We start from the raw sequence: 16021 nt of genomic DNA on the forward strand, positions 1-16021 counted from the left end.
CAAAAAAAAAAAAACCTTCTAATTGTTCTAAATTGCCCATCCAATTGTTGAATTCAATTTCTTCCTAAAATTGCATAGGCAAAACTCATTGTCTTCAAACATAATTTTAGTATGAATAAGATTCGGGTTTGGGATAGCAATGGTTACCAGACGCCCCTCCTTCCTGCAACAAAAGTTGGTTTTCTAGTTTCAATGGGAACCCGGGATTTAGAAAGGCCTTTGGGCAAGCACTTAGGTCACTACCTTAAAACAAGCAAAAGACAAGATTGTCGCCTGTTCATGAAGTGTTAAATTTTTAATTTCAGTGCTTAAAATTTAAATTTTGACTATTTGAATTTAAAAATAAAACAAGATTGTGTGATGATTCAAGTTTCTGAACTGATATTGTGGCCCATTTAAAGGTTCAGTTAAGAATCACAGCACTACTAAGTATTTGAATCTCAAACCGAACCCATTCATTCGGATGAAGTGTTGTATTTTTACATGACACTTAAGAAAATTTTGACAAGAAAAAAACCCAGATAACTCAAAATTCTCTTAACAGTGAATGGTTTACCATGCTATCTAATACTCTTCAGGGATACTATCGAGAACCGAATTGCTACCAGGGCAAGCGGACACAACGCTAACACGATTCATTGGAAGGTCCACAAGCTCACAAGCTACATCTCTGAATTCAAGAATCCCTCCATCTTTGCACTTTGAAAGCAATCGAGCAGCTTCTTGCTTTGTCATCTTCACTTTTACTCTTACAGTTGTACTTGTTTTCCCATCAAAGCCGGTACTACTTCTCTTGATATACTTCTCATCCTTAACTTTTAGCAATGGTTTTGTATTTGAAAAGGAATAATCATTGTAAGCTCCGATATTACTTATTAGAAAATCAACACACACAACATCTACGCATAAAATAATGAGTTCATATCAAGAATAAAAACATAAATATATTTATTTCGGTTTAACTCAAAATGGCTTACTTCAAACCAAATCCATTAACAAATAAATTTTTTTAATTGTGAGACTTTTAGAATGAAAAAAATCTTCAAAAACTTATTACTCAAAAACTTAACCTAAAACTCAATTATTCCCTTTAAACAACCTACTCACCTAGCTATTCTTTTGGTGTCTAACTCTCTGAAACTATCACACCAAAACCAAAACTTTTATAACTTTTATAACTAAACTCCCGATGTGGGATACAAGATAAACTCAAAACTTTTATAACTTTCGATATTAGATCATGAGATTCAAAGTAAATCTCAACAAATCTTCCCTTGACTTGAATCTGTAAATACTTCAACAGTATTTGCAAAGTTAACATACTTACCTTTTTTCTTTTTTTTCATTACAGGGATCCTAGCAATTGAGCCTCCATCAAGCATGTACAAGTAATTTTTGATCATATTCCCTTGTAGAATCACACTATCATTTTTGTACACTTTTAACCAATTATTACTACCATAGTATGTATACCCCCAATAAGCTAACTTAACTAAAACAATCAAATTATAGCTACAACTTAGTACATACCTTATATGATGAAGCGTCTTAACAACACAATTGTGAGATCTAAGGCGAACACTCCCAATACCTTGAATCTGCACATTTTCGTTGTTGGCAACCGTAATTTTTTCATACTTTTCATTCTCATCCAACTCCACAAAATAACTCCTATCATTGCAAACATGAACTGTAGTAACAGAATCTAAAACCCAACCTTTATCACTTTTCAAAGTCTGAGTCTTATCTACACAACTCGTCAAAAAAATATCACCATCATCAGACATGACGGTAGTAGTATCACTCTTTTCTTTATCTGATTTCTTCTCATCATTCGTCTTTTTGAAAGCAGTTATATCTCTTCTCAGTTTCTTGCAGCGCACTTAGATATATATTTTTTCACCATAATAATAACATTTTATGTTACTATAATTTCTGTTTCTTGATTTGGATCTCTCTCTTGATCCATCAATCTTTTTTTGAATCATTTCTCGATCAAAACCCTCTACAGCTAATGTACTCCCTCCAAGTAATAAGTTCTGAACTCACATAAACCTTTCATTCTCACGCAACAAGATAGTCACATCATCCAACTTTAAAGTAGACCTACCCACTAACACAATCTAAATTAAAAGCCTATAACACTTAAGTAAATATGACAGCAAAATTAGGGCATTTTTTTCATCTTTTAACTCATCAACAGAAATCGTCAGCAATTAAAAAATTAATCTATTAAACTCATTCAGGTGATTATGAAGACTCATACCTTCTTCCATCTTCAGAGAATACAGATCCATCTTTAAACATAATCTGTTAGTCAAACGAGTTCGAAATATAAATACCCTTAAGCTTATCCCACAAACTCTTCAAAATACTCTCAGTCAACACACTATACTTTACCTCTAGTATAGCGTCAATCTAATAGTGTAAAGACCTGCACCCAACCTGCGAGGTATTGTCTGCTTTGACCCGAAGGTCTCACGATTTTGTCTCACAAAATGCGCCTCACAAGTTTGGGATTAAGTCTCTACATATATATCATTCCTTATCCACACATCCTCTTAATGTGGGATCGGGGGCGTTACAATCTCTCCACCTTTAATGCTTGACGTCCCTGTCAAGCCGAGTCCATCCACAGGACCAAGATCACACCAGACCATCGTGTAGCACTTAGTGACTCCCACGGCTCCACCGTGTAGCACTTAGTGACTCCCACGAGTGCGGACTGGTGACCGCTCTGATATCATTTGTAAAGACCCGCACCCAACCTGCGAGGTATTGTCCGCTTTGACCCGAAGGTCTCACGGTTTTGTCCCACAAAAGGCGCCTCACAAGTTTGGGATTAAGTCTCTACATATATATCATTTCTTATCCACACATCCTCCTGATGTGGGATCGGGGGCGTTACAAATAGTATTAACAGCTTTCTTTTGAATTCTATTCCAATTATCGTTAGACATTCTCTCAGGCTTATTACTCTCTAATACCTTATCCAACTCTTGTTTTACTAATAGATCTTGAATCGTACTTTGTCATAACATAAAATTACTATTTCCATTAAATAATGAAATTTTAAACTTAGACATAGGCATACTAGACATATCTTTTTCAGACATCTTGAAACACTACTTCACGATCTCTTGAGCCCACGAATCTTAAATCTCGTACCTCGCTCTGATACTACTTATTGAAAAATCAACACAGCTCTGATACCACTTATTAATAAATCAACACATACACAGCACCTACGCACAAAATAACAAGCTCAAATCAAGAATAATAACACAAATATATTTGTTTCGACCCAACTCAAAATGACCTATTTCAAACCTAATCCACTAATTAATAAATCTTTACAACTGTGAGATTTGTAGAATAAGAAAAGTCTCCAAAAACTTCTTACTCAAAAACTTAACCTAAAATCTAATTACACAATTTTAATAGTCTACTCACCTAACTATTCTTTTGGTGTCTAACTTTATGATATTAGACAAACTAAAATCAAAATATCTTATTTATAAGAATAAAATTTCTTATAACTTTACTAAAATTATGATATGAAATACAAGATAAATCAAAACTTTTATAACTTTTAATACAAAATTATAAAATTTAAAACAAATCCTAGCATGTAATTCTTTTGCTTGATTGGCGATTGCCTCTTATTCAGCCCATCTCGTTATGTGAACTTTGAGCCACTCTTGGATTCCACAAGTTCAACAGTTTCACCGTACAAAACCCTGTGGAAATAAAAAGCAAAAAAGGTGAGCATTTTTGTGTGGGAAAAAGATGGGTTTTATTTTTTTTCACACTTCTTGTACTGATAAAGTGCAATTAAAGCCAGGTAGAGTGAGTTTATATAGAAGCAGGGGAGGCCTAGGAAGGACACGTGATTGGTGAGTGAGGAGGGAGTGTATTTTGGGCAAAGTTTGAAACTCAAATAGTAAATTTGGCTAAGAGAGATGGGTCAGGGCGTCAAGTGCACGAAATTGGGACAATGAAACTTCTGTTCAGTCAAATTGGAAATTTGGAATTTAGCATTGACTGTCAAATGGTTGGTCCCCTCTTTCCACCCTGTGCCGGCCATACTGTGGACAAACAATCATCAATTGGCATGCATGAGTTCCGTTCCTTCCCGGTATAGTGGTATGTCATGATTATGTATCTTTTGTTTAGTATTTTTTTAAAAATAATTGTGTATCTTTCCAATCGCTAACTTATTTATATTGCGAGGTAGGTTATAGGGATAACCATACATATTTTTTTCATGTACATGCATAGTCAGATTCTTCATTTATGTATCTTTCACAAGCGAATTTGCTGCCCCTAAGATATCTATAAATATTTTTATCTTCAGGGGTCAGTTGATCCTTCAAAGGCAATCACAGCAGCTGGTGTCAACCAGATTTTCGAGAACCTTAAAAACAAGCGACAGCATGTGTAGGAGGCTTTTTATTGGATATCACTGCACTTGCTGAGTTTTCCTTGTTGAGGAAGAGAAAAAAAAAAGTGGGAAGGTATGCAAATATTTAGGCTGTTTAAAGTTATAATGCTCTAATGTTATGAACCATTTTTAGTTGTGTTTGATGACATGTAAACTTGGTTTCAGTATTTGGTGAAGTGCTATGTTTCACAATATCTGTGCCGTTTAAAATTACATGTCAGCAATTGCAGAATGGTGTGCGCACTCAGGCACTCAGGTACATGTTCCTGTCCCATTCCATGTAGGAAATAACTTCAAAGCATCTTGTTGAAAGCTGGTATATCTTTTTTCTTCAGGTTTTTCAATTGAAATAAGCCAAAGTGTTAGGGAATGGGAGTTAGGTTAGAAGCCTTACCTCAATTCTATTAAACATCAAATCTGTCAGCCCCAATTTAACAAGTAGGGACAAATAGTTAGGTTGCTATTATTTCCCCTGGGAAATGAACATATTCTTTTCCATGTGTTTCCACAGTTATCAGTCTTTAAAAAATTTGAAGCCCGTCACTCGCCTACCTAATCTAAGGAGACTGCCAAGTAAAAATACATTAGTCAAAACCAACCTAATTTTATTTTTGAGAAAAGGGTCATTAATAATTCGAAATTGAATTCAAACAAATTTAATTGTCACATACATGGTAGTATTTTTTCCCATTGATTTGTTTTTGAAGCGTATATAAATTAGAAAACAAAAGGCTAGTGCTTGCAAACAATTTACTATGCCTTTCAGTGTAGTTTATTGTGATCGGAAGAAGAAAATTAGAGAAAGAGACAATTTGCTGATTGGATTTTGGAGAATAAAAAGCAAATGAGGCTTTGACTTAGTGACAAAGAAGTCTTAGAACTTTGAGGCTTTAGGTTTAAGTTTCATTGTCATTATGTGTGAGTTTTGATTGTTCAATTATGTTATAGTTTGTTAGTTTATTATTCAATTATTATAATTTAATGATGATATAATGATTGATTATTTAGTTAATTATATGATGTAATACTTAATTATGAGTGTAATTTAAAAATTTATATTAAACCGCGTGGTTAGATAGAAATTGAAACCTGAGAAAACATTTGACAAAGTCTAGGAGCTTTGATTTCTCGTTGTAATTAAACTTCAATGCATTGGTTGGGATCGTGAAAAAGGAATTTCATATATTCCCTTTGAATTCAAAATCAGACTTCTACTTTCTCCCAATTTTGTAAGTTTTCTAATATAATATTGAATCATATTTAATAAAACATAATTACTTCCGATGTTTCAAGGAAGTATAATTAGTTAAACAGTAGTAGTAAGTTGACCAAAAACAAAAAATTGTAGTAGTAAGTTAATAGATATTGCATAATTAATTTATATGCACTCGCTAATTTTTTTATTTATATTTTATAATTAAAATATAGATGAATGAATAAATTGAGGTTTAGTTCAATTAGTTTTTATAATTATTTTAAAATTTGATATTCAGTAAATTTATGATTCAAATTTAATATTTATAATTTTTTTTTTGCTTTCAAGCTGTATTTCTTTTTTTATAAATGGTATTTTATAAAATTAAAAAAATTGTACTAATTAATATATTTTACAAAAAAAAAAAATCATTATTTAGCTTTATCAGTATTTTGTATAGTAGTGCTTTTAACTTTTGAATTTCTAGCCTTTCACCCAATGGATGTGAAGAAGACACTGAAAAGGTAAGGTTTAAGGGAAACTTGACATAGCCTCGTGTTCACAAATCAAGTAGTAGATCAATATATTATTACACTTTTATTATTATTTGTTATTGTTAATTTATCAGAATCCTTGCATTAAAAAAAAAAGAAAACAAAAACGAAAGATCTGAAGTAGGTGAACTGTGGTTAGTATTTTCTACGTAAAATTTACTATTTTTTTCATGCAGACAAATTAGCTCAACAATGATACTTGTATACATCGGATTTTATTCGGATCTACTATTTCTAATCTTTAGTTTAATAATAATAATATTTTTATTAATTTAATTAATATAAAAAATAAAAATAAAAGTGATAACTGATAAAAAAAAAATTTAAGATGACAATGGTGCCTTACATGCCACCACTGCCACCCACCTTATCACCACCATCCTCAATCTCATCGGAGCCCCTGCACTTCACTTGCCCTAACTACTTGAAACCATCAACCTTACCCTGTCATCACACCCTTACCTCGCCAGACGTATACTCCATTGGCTACCACCATTTTCAGCCTTATAAAGCTCCCAACGTTTTCCCTTTCAACCTCTTTTGGATCCCTAGAACACGCCAGAAACCCAACTCTTCATCTCCTAAAAGTCAATCCCATTAGACTCACCCACCAGTACCGATCCTTCTTTACCCACACAAACACCCAAAATAGAAAAACAAATCCAAAGACAAACAGTCCTCCCCGTAGGGAGGAACCTCAACGTTGAAGCTCCCTGTAAGTACAAAAAATCATATTAGTCTTTAGTTTATAAAAAAAAAAAAAAAAAAAAGAGAAGAAACAAAAATCTTCAAATCTCGATCTACGTCGATCAGGGCAGTTTCTAGCGAAAGAAAGGCTGGATCGAAGCTTAGGAGAATACACAAAAAATTTTTTGGACCTTTTTTCGACTTTTCCACACCGACGATCGGCGATGACGACCAAAGCGACAGATGTTCACCATCTGGTAGCTTAAAGAGAAAGGCTCTGAAGAAAGAAAAGCTAGAGAAATGAGAGAAAAATGAAGTAAATTTTTTTTTTTTTTACTTTTATGAAAGACTGAAATTCAAAACGACGTCGTTTAGAGGAAGTCCCAAAACGACGTCGTTTTAACCAAGGAGATCCGAGCATCAACCTGGACTCTACCCGGGGTCTGCGCAACCGACCTTCCAACCCGGCTCCTCATTCAGCTTTGAACCGTTTGACCAGACCGAATCAAACCGAACCGTTCTTCAACTGGCTCAACAGAATTGCACGCCAAACCAAACCCTTTTACGGTCCAACCGAACCGTTGTTGATCGAATCGGTCAAGTAAAAAAAATTTTTTTTTTTGAATTTTCTATTTTTTATATATTATTGTTTTTGTTATTTTGAGTAATTTTTTTTATTTATATTTTTATGTATGATAAAATTTTAAATTTATTAGAATAATTATTTTTATTAATAATAAAAATGAAAACAAGTAAGATAACTAATAAAAAATATTAAAAGTGTTTAAAATAATAATAATAATAATAATCTAAAAAATTATAATATGAATAATTTTTCTTATTTTCCCTGCCTATATGTTGGAGGAAATAAAACATATTCCTAAAAATAATTCTGCCTAGATGTTGAAAAATTATTATTAATAAATTTTCATAAAAAATTATATATAAAAAATTTTTAATTAATTTTCAAAAATCACTAAAATCGAACTTGCTCCGAAAATCCACCTATATGTTAGAGATTTTTAGAGATGTTCATTTTTTCTTAACAAAACGAAATTTTAAACGCTAATTCTTAAATTTCAAAACCCTAAAACCTCGTAACATTTAAATCCAAACCCCAAAACCCAAAATTCCTAAAATCCAAACCCTAAAATCAAAACCCCAAACCTTAAACCTCAAACCTCAAATTTTAAAACCAACACGTTAAAATCTCCAAATTCTAAATCAAAATCCTAAAACTTTCATACCCTAAAATCTAAGCCTTAAGACCCTATAAACCTTAAAACCAAACCCTAAAACTCTCAAAACTCAATCAAAAATCCTAAAATCCGAATCTTCAAAATCTTGAAACCCTAACCTTTAAAATTTCTACTCAAACCCTTACTCAAAACATTCTGAAAATCCTAAAGACACGTGTGAAAATCTCATTTGAAATAATTTATTCCCGAATGCTGCCTAGATGATTGGGTGTTTAGGAAACTTTACTTCGTTAAATTTTTTCACACGAGTTCTTAATTCTCATTAATAATAAGATTAATAAATAAAAAGTATAATAGTAAATTGGATTCTTAAATATAAACAGTTGCACCTAAGCTCTGCCTATATGTTGGAGAGTCAGAGTGATCTCATTATACTTAAGAACCCAACTTTTAAATTGCATTTTTTTTACATGACATTCATTAGCATACATACGTTAGCATATTATCATTATTCTCTCTTTAATTTTTATTTACTATTTGATGATAAAATATTTTATAATAAAAAAAGAATAACACATTTAAAAAAAAATTTTGTGATATTATAAAATAAAATAAAAATAACATTTCGAAGGAAATAATTCTTGGTACTCTGCTTAGATATTGAAGAGTCATTAATAATTCTTTTATATAAAAACTGTTATTTTATTTTAAAGATTGTCGTATTAAATCTTAAGTGAAAAGAGTTATTTTAAATTTTGCCTAGATGTTAGAGAATTTTAAAATAATTCTTTAACTTTAAGATTTTCTCGATATTCCTAAATAAAAAATTTTAGCAAAATTTTATTTTTTCAAATAAAGGAAATTAGTGTTAAATTTCAAATTGAAATTATTTTTATCCAACATCGAAAATAACACATAATTAAATGGTACAAATTTATGGGCGTTGTGGGGATGCTAATTCTTCCCCACACGTGATCGACTTCTGGACCCAACTTAGTTTTTCGTAGATCAAAATTTATCTTTTTGATAAACGTTAAACTCGTTTTTATAATTTATTAAAAAGATAAATTTTTAGGTGATCAATCACACCCTAACAAAGATTAATGACGATTCTCTCATTTATTTTAATTTTAAAACTTCTTTATGTCTGACGATCTCAAAATCGTTACGATAGTACCATATCGATCATCATGAAATGTTAAAGAACTGCATGGCGGGTCAAGTTTTTTAATAGCCGACCACTAAAGGAAAGAAAAATTAATGCTAATCTGACTAAGTGATTGCTATTGTTTTATGTTAATTAGAAAATCATGAAGGGTCAAGTTTTTAATACCCAACCACTAAAGGAAAGAAAAATTAAATACTAATTTGACTATGTACTAGCTAGTGGGTCAAGTTTTTTAATAGCCAACCACTTAAGGAAAGAAAAATTAAATACTAATTTGACTAAGTACTAGCTATTGTTTTATGTTAATTAGAAAATTAATACGGTAATTTCATAAATCTTTTTTGTTAAGTGATACCATCTTATATCTATTTTGATGAGATTTTTTTTATGATTTTATATGGAATTTGAATCTTTCTATTTATTATCATTTGATTTTTAAATAAAATACTTAACATGATATTAAATTTTATATTTTACATCTTCGAATCTGATAACTCTTATAAATTTGTTATTTTGTAGGTTTTTTTTTTTTTTTTTGACTTTACACGTGAGAGGATTCACTAAATGGTATCATTTTGTTAAATTTTAGATTTTATTATCTTTTATTCAAATTAAAAAATTTCACTTATTATTAATTGATTTTAGGTGAAATGCTTAACATTATTAATCCAGAAAATTAAGCAATAGATAAAGAGCATGGTTTTAGGAAAGTATTCTAAGAAAATAAAAAAAGATATACAAGAAAATAAATACAAGAATTAAGAACATAGTATTAAACTTGGTGTTTCTAAACTTAATGTTGGAGTCGTTATAAAACCGAGCTTCGTTTAATCAGTCCATTGCCGTGGTGGATATGACAAGTTTCACATTTTAAATCAATTTCAACAACCTTTAATAATATATGGTAGTGAAAAAGTTATTTTTTTCCCGTGGCGTTGTCGGGGACTTGGGTCTTATAATATTATTATTGACGTAAACCTAAGTTTGTTGAACCTCAATTATATGCCAAATTTCCATTGTTTTGGCTCCTCAAAAATTTCCACGAAAGTTCATAATGAATAATAGTCCTACTAGTTGCCATTGCAAAGAAAATGGTAGGGAAAAAGGGTGATTTTCTCTTTGAACCACAAAAAGAAAGGTGGTTTCTCTCTGCAATTATAGTTAAAAATTACTATCAAACTCTTATTTTTTTTTATTTTTTTATAAAAAATTATAATTTAAATATATAAAAAAAAGCAATAGTAGATACTAAAATTTCAATTTCAATTCGGTTATTGTGTACTAATAATACCCAAAAAGCATAAATCAAAAGATATGTGGGATCCAAAGTTGATGAAAGCTTTTTAAACACTATAAACGAAAGAGAAAAAAAGAGTGTTACCTTTATGAATAGATTCAGTTTTAAATATGGGAAGTTCATAATCACACTTGAAATTCGTCAAAGCCGATAATTGTGCTCTCTGTCTTTTCTTTCTTGCCGTTTCCTATCAAGTTTAGTATAAAAGTAATTAATTTATTTTTCGTATATTAGCAAAAATTAAAATAATTTTGCCCATCTACCTTTTGTTTTTTTGTTCTTTATACCAAAAATGAAAAGTTATATACCAAAAGTGAATTACCCAATAATATTTTGTAAAAAAATTAATTCTAAAATTTTAAATTCTTAAAAATAAAATTAATTTTTTATGAAATAATATGATTTGATTTATTGACATTATATAACATTAATTTAAATTCTTTAAATTAATTTTTTTTGAAATTTTATTATACGGTTCATTGACAACGTAACATTTATTTATTAACAATTTATTAAATATAAAACCTTAAAAATAAGATAAAGTATATGAAATGCTAAGACAAAGCGTATTCGCATCACAACAAAAGCGTAGATAGAATGGTAGATTTGCTAAAAGTTAATTGTCCTTTTGCGGAAGTTCAAACACGGTTTATGTATAGCGATAGTTTATATTGTGGACAGTTCAGTTTGTCACTTAGCATGTAGAAAAATCAAGTCTTGTGAAGAAAATAAGTCCAAATACATATATATTTAATTAATACAGAGGACTGTAGGTGTATAATTTTGTCTATAAGTACTTAGTAACTCACTTCCACAATTTCACATGCATCAGAGACATCAGGAAACTACCTTTTTCCCTTTCTGAGACATCCCAAAGCAAGTTTTTGGGACTGTTCATCCACTCAAGGAGGAGTGGTTTTTGCAGGGGGAAAAGTGGGTTTTTAATTTTTGGAAGTGAAGAAATCATGGGGAATTGCATGATGAGATCAAGGCAGCTGGAAGAAGAGGAAAGAGAAGAGCAGCTAGAAGAGATTCGTAATCGTGAAGCTGCAACCGAGTTTGAGAAGGAAAATGAAGTAGAGAAAGGCAGCATAAAGGTGAAGATAGTGCTTACAAAAGAGGAGCTAGAGTTGTTTTTGCTGAAGCTGAAGAATAACAATGGAGGGAAGAGCTTAGGGGATCTTTTGTCGGAAATGGAGAAAGCAAGATCAGGAAAAGTTGATTCCTGGAGACCTTCATTGGAGAGTATCATGGAAGACGCCGACCCTGAAGGACTTGAAATGGACAGATCATGATTCTTGAAACTTCAATCCCTATTGCTTTTCTTTCTTTTCCCTCTCTTTTTCTTCTTATACTTTTTGATTCATATTCTTCGCAACCTCTTTTTACTTAGCTAGGAGCTTTGGTTTTTGAATATACAGAACTCTCTCTCTTTACTCCAAACTTAGATCTTTTATTCAAGCATTCTGCAGCTAAAGTATAGATCTATATGGATGATATCTGATTGAAAGGACTGATGGATTTTAAGGCTGAACATATTTAGACGGCTAATATGGAGTAGTATCATTTTAATTATGTTGTTTGTAAGCTGTGGTTTATGGAATTGATTGAGAGTGTATGGAATGAGAAGTTAATGGATGTCATTTTAGTTTTACCCAACAAATCTTGTTCATCAAATCTAGCTATTTCCTCCTTATCCTCCTCCCCTTTGACAAATATGAGAAAGGGTGAGACAGTGGGCATGAGACATGCTTTGTGTTTCAACTGCGAATTGCCTAATTAAAATGTTTTTTATATTTGATCGAGCCCCGAATCAGCGCCAAATTTTTTAAACATATATTTTCTAAATCAATTTTTTTTCTAACAACAACAATATTAAAGTAGACCTAATTCTATGCGTTAAGCTGAACTGCTCTCTGAGTTTCACAAGCTTTAGCTATATAGCCCGTGAAATTTCCAACCGATCCAACGAAACAGTTGAAGAAATCTGTGTGTTTATGAAGCAAATTAAAAGCGGGGGATTATTTAATCAAAGTGGTTCCCGGCATCCCGACATTAATAAAGTGCATGTTCTAAAATTAATTTGCAGGGTCGAATTAACTTCTAGTAGGTTAGACTTTGGCTCTGCATTTTTCTAACATTTGACTGTGTCTTACGCTTCTAAACATGCTTTTCTCAATCAAGAAACGGATCATCTTAGATATCTACTAATTTCCTTTGATTATGATTTTTTTTTCAAAGGGATCATAATTTTAAAATAAAAATATTATAAATATCAGAATTTAAATTTTAAATTTATTAAACGTTGAAGATGATTATATAAATTAATTGAATTATTTATTAAAATGTTAGAAAAAACAGGTCATGGTTGATATTTACTAATTTTTTTTAATTATAATTTTTCTTACAAAATGATCACAATTTAAAAATAAAAAAATTACAAATATTAAAATTTAAATTCTAAAATATTTAGATAAATCAATTGAATATAAAAAGCCCATAAAAAAGGGCACGACGTCCTTTTTCTCCCGAGAGAAGTTGACTCCATCTCTTTTTCCAAAAATCAAATCAACAAATGGAAATTTCTTCTATTAAACTGGGTTTAAGGGTGTCCTGTAGTGTTTAAAATTCAAAAGCAAACCTTCAAAGTTTACGCGTTGAATTGTGGAAACTTTAGCATTAATTGCATCAGCTTCTAAATTGCATACCTTAATCAAGGACTTTGTCAAAATGGTCCATTTGGCTTTAACATTTAATCTATATCAACGTCCGGCGTATAATCAACTTTCGAATTCTTTAAAGTAGGTTTGGTGTTCCTTGGATCAGGTTGAATCAGATGCTCTAAGAATCAAGAAAATTTATTAAAACCCTTTAACCTAAATTATCTTGTATCAGGCAATCCGCAGTGTAGAATGTAGATAAAATTTCTCTTCATCATTACATACGCTAGCTTAAAATTTTGAGTTTAATTTAATTATTTAAACAATAATCTTTAAAATGTGATAGTTAATAAATTTAAAATTCAAAATTTAATAGTTATAAATTTTTTTTTAAAGTTATGACTTTTATTTATATATATATATATATAAAAGCTCCGGCTTCTTATTAAAACATACATGACTAAAATATATATAAATATATATATATATATATTTTTCCTTTTTCTTTGAGAGAGTGAGTTTTTTCTTGCATGAAATTCTGTAGCAAATTAGAGTTTTGGGACAAATTTTTTGAACCAAAAAAAAAAAAAGCTCCATTTCAGAATGAGAGATATCAAATATGGGCCATTTGGGTTAACATCAACTAAGTGAGTGAAAAGGGGGCAGCTAAACAATGGGTTTGATTTAAACATCTGAGCCCAACAAACCTAATCGAAGGGTTAATACAACAACGTGAGGCCCATTTTTTTCCGTGTCCAACAGAAAGCTGCCATTGTCTCTCAACGGGGACCCTTTTTCTCCATCAAGGAAATGGATCATCTTAGATATCTACTAATTTTCTTTGATTATGATTTTCTTTTCAAGGGATCATAATTTAAAAATAAAAAATATTATAAATATCAGAATTTAAATTTTAAATTTATTAAATGTTGAAGATAATTATATAAATTATATAAATTATTTATTAAAATGTTAATAAAAATAGGTCATCGTTGATATTTACTAAATTTCTTTAATTATGATTTTTCATACAAAACGATCAAAATTTAAAAATTAAAAATTTACAAATATAAGAATTTAAATTTCAAAATATTTATATAAATCAATTGAATATACAAAGCTCGTACGAAGAGAGCATGACTGCCTTTTTCTCTCGAGAGAAGTTGACTCCATCTGTTTTTCCAAAAATCAAATCAACAAATGAAAATTTCTTCCATTAAACTGGGTTTAAGGGTGTCATGTAGTGTTTAAAATTCAAAAGGAAACCTTCAAAGTTTGCGCGTTGAATTGTGGAAACGTTAGCATTAATTGCATCAGCTTCTAAAATCGCATATCTTAATCAAGGACTTAGTCAAAATTGTCCATTTGGCTTTAACATTTAATCTAAATCAACGCCTTTTTTTTTTTTTTTTTTTTCTGGGAGTATAATCAACTTTCGAATTCTTTCAAGGAGGTTTGGTGTTCCTTGGATCAAGTTGAAAGATGCTCTAAGAATCAAGAAAAATTATTAAAACTCCTTAACCTAAATTATCTTGTATCAGGCAAACTGTAGTGTAGAATGTGGATAAATAGTTTAAAATTTAAAGTTTAATTCAATTATTTATGTAATAAATTTTAAAATGTAACATTTAATAAATTTAAAATTTTTTTAAAGTTATGATTTCTTATGTAAAAAAAAAAAAAGCTCCGGCTTCTTATTAAAACATACATTGCTAAAATATTTCTTTTTGGAATTGGAATTTGTGGCGACAATTTTTTTCCTTTTTCTTTGAAAGAGATGTTAGTTTTTTCTTGCCTCAAATTCTGTAGCAAATTAGAGTTTTGAGACAAAAATTTTGAACCAAAAAAAAAAAAAAAAGCTCCATTTCAGAATGACAGATATCAAATACGGGCCATTTGGGCTAACATCAACGAAGTGAGTGAAATGGGAGCAGTTAGACAATGGGTTTGATTTAAACATCTGAGCCCAGCAAACGTAATCGAAGGGTCAATAAAACAACGTGAGGCCCATTTTTTTCCTTGTCCCACAGAAAACTGGCATTGTCTTTATTTTCTCCATCAAGGAAAGTGAGTAGAGACCAATAGCCTAAACTTGTGACTTTTTGTGAGTAACTCGCGACTTCTTGATTAATACAGTAATGGATAAAATCAGCATCAAAATGTCCTCAGTGGGCTACATTTCAAGGGGATCTCTGTTATTTTGATTGACCCAAAAACACCATGAGCACTCCCAATGTCTGCTCCAAAGCTTATTTCATTTTAATCTCCTTTTGAGGGAAGAATTTTGACTACTCTATTTACTGACATTATCAGGATTCCAACAGACCAAGAGGACATTTGAAGATTCTAAAAAAAAGAAACAAGTTTTACTGGTTGCCATAGGAAAAGAAAAAAAAAAAAGCCTTCCAATTGTTCTAAATTCCCAACCAATCGTTGAATTCAATTTCTTCCTAAAATTGGATAAGCAAAACTCATCGTCTTTATACGTAATTTTAGTATGAATAAGATTCGGGTTTGGGATAGCAATGGTTACCAGACGCCCCTCCTCCTTGCAACAAAAGTTGGCTTTCTAGTTTCAATGGGAACCCTAGATTTAGAAAGGCCTTTGGGCAAGCACTTAGGTCACTATCTTAAAACAAGCAAAAGACAAGATTGTCGCCTGTTCATAAAGTGTTAAATTTTTAATTTTAGTGATTAAAATTTAAATTTTGACTATTTGAATTTAAAAATAAAACAAGATTGTCTGATGTTTCAAGTTTCTGAACTGATATTGTGGCCCATTTAAAAGTTCAGTTAAGAATCACAGCACTATCTAAG

The 16021-nt window shown here is 30.7% G+C and overlaps 1 protein-coding gene across 1 annotated transcript; it reads left to right on the forward strand.

Moving 5' to 3' along the window:
- The first annotated feature begins 11345 nt into the window (after window positions 1–11345).
- Window positions 11346–12346, forward strand: LOC111318807 (uncharacterized). Its single transcript, XM_089745796.1, has one exon. The coding sequence runs from the start codon at window positions 11510–11512 to the stop codon at window positions 11837–11839; it is 330 nt and encodes a 109-aa protein (XP_089601922.1). The 5' UTR covers window positions 11346–11509; the 3' UTR covers window positions 11840–12346.
- Window positions 12347–16021: the final 3675 nt, after the last annotated feature.

This window comes from Durio zibethinus, chromosome 17, assembly GCF_047325235.1.
Source record: "Durio zibethinus cultivar Kanyao isolate XHJ-2024 chromosome 17, ASM4732523v1, whole genome shotgun sequence".
Lineage (NCBI taxonomy): Eukaryota > Viridiplantae > Streptophyta > Magnoliopsida > Malvales > Malvaceae > Durio > Durio zibethinus.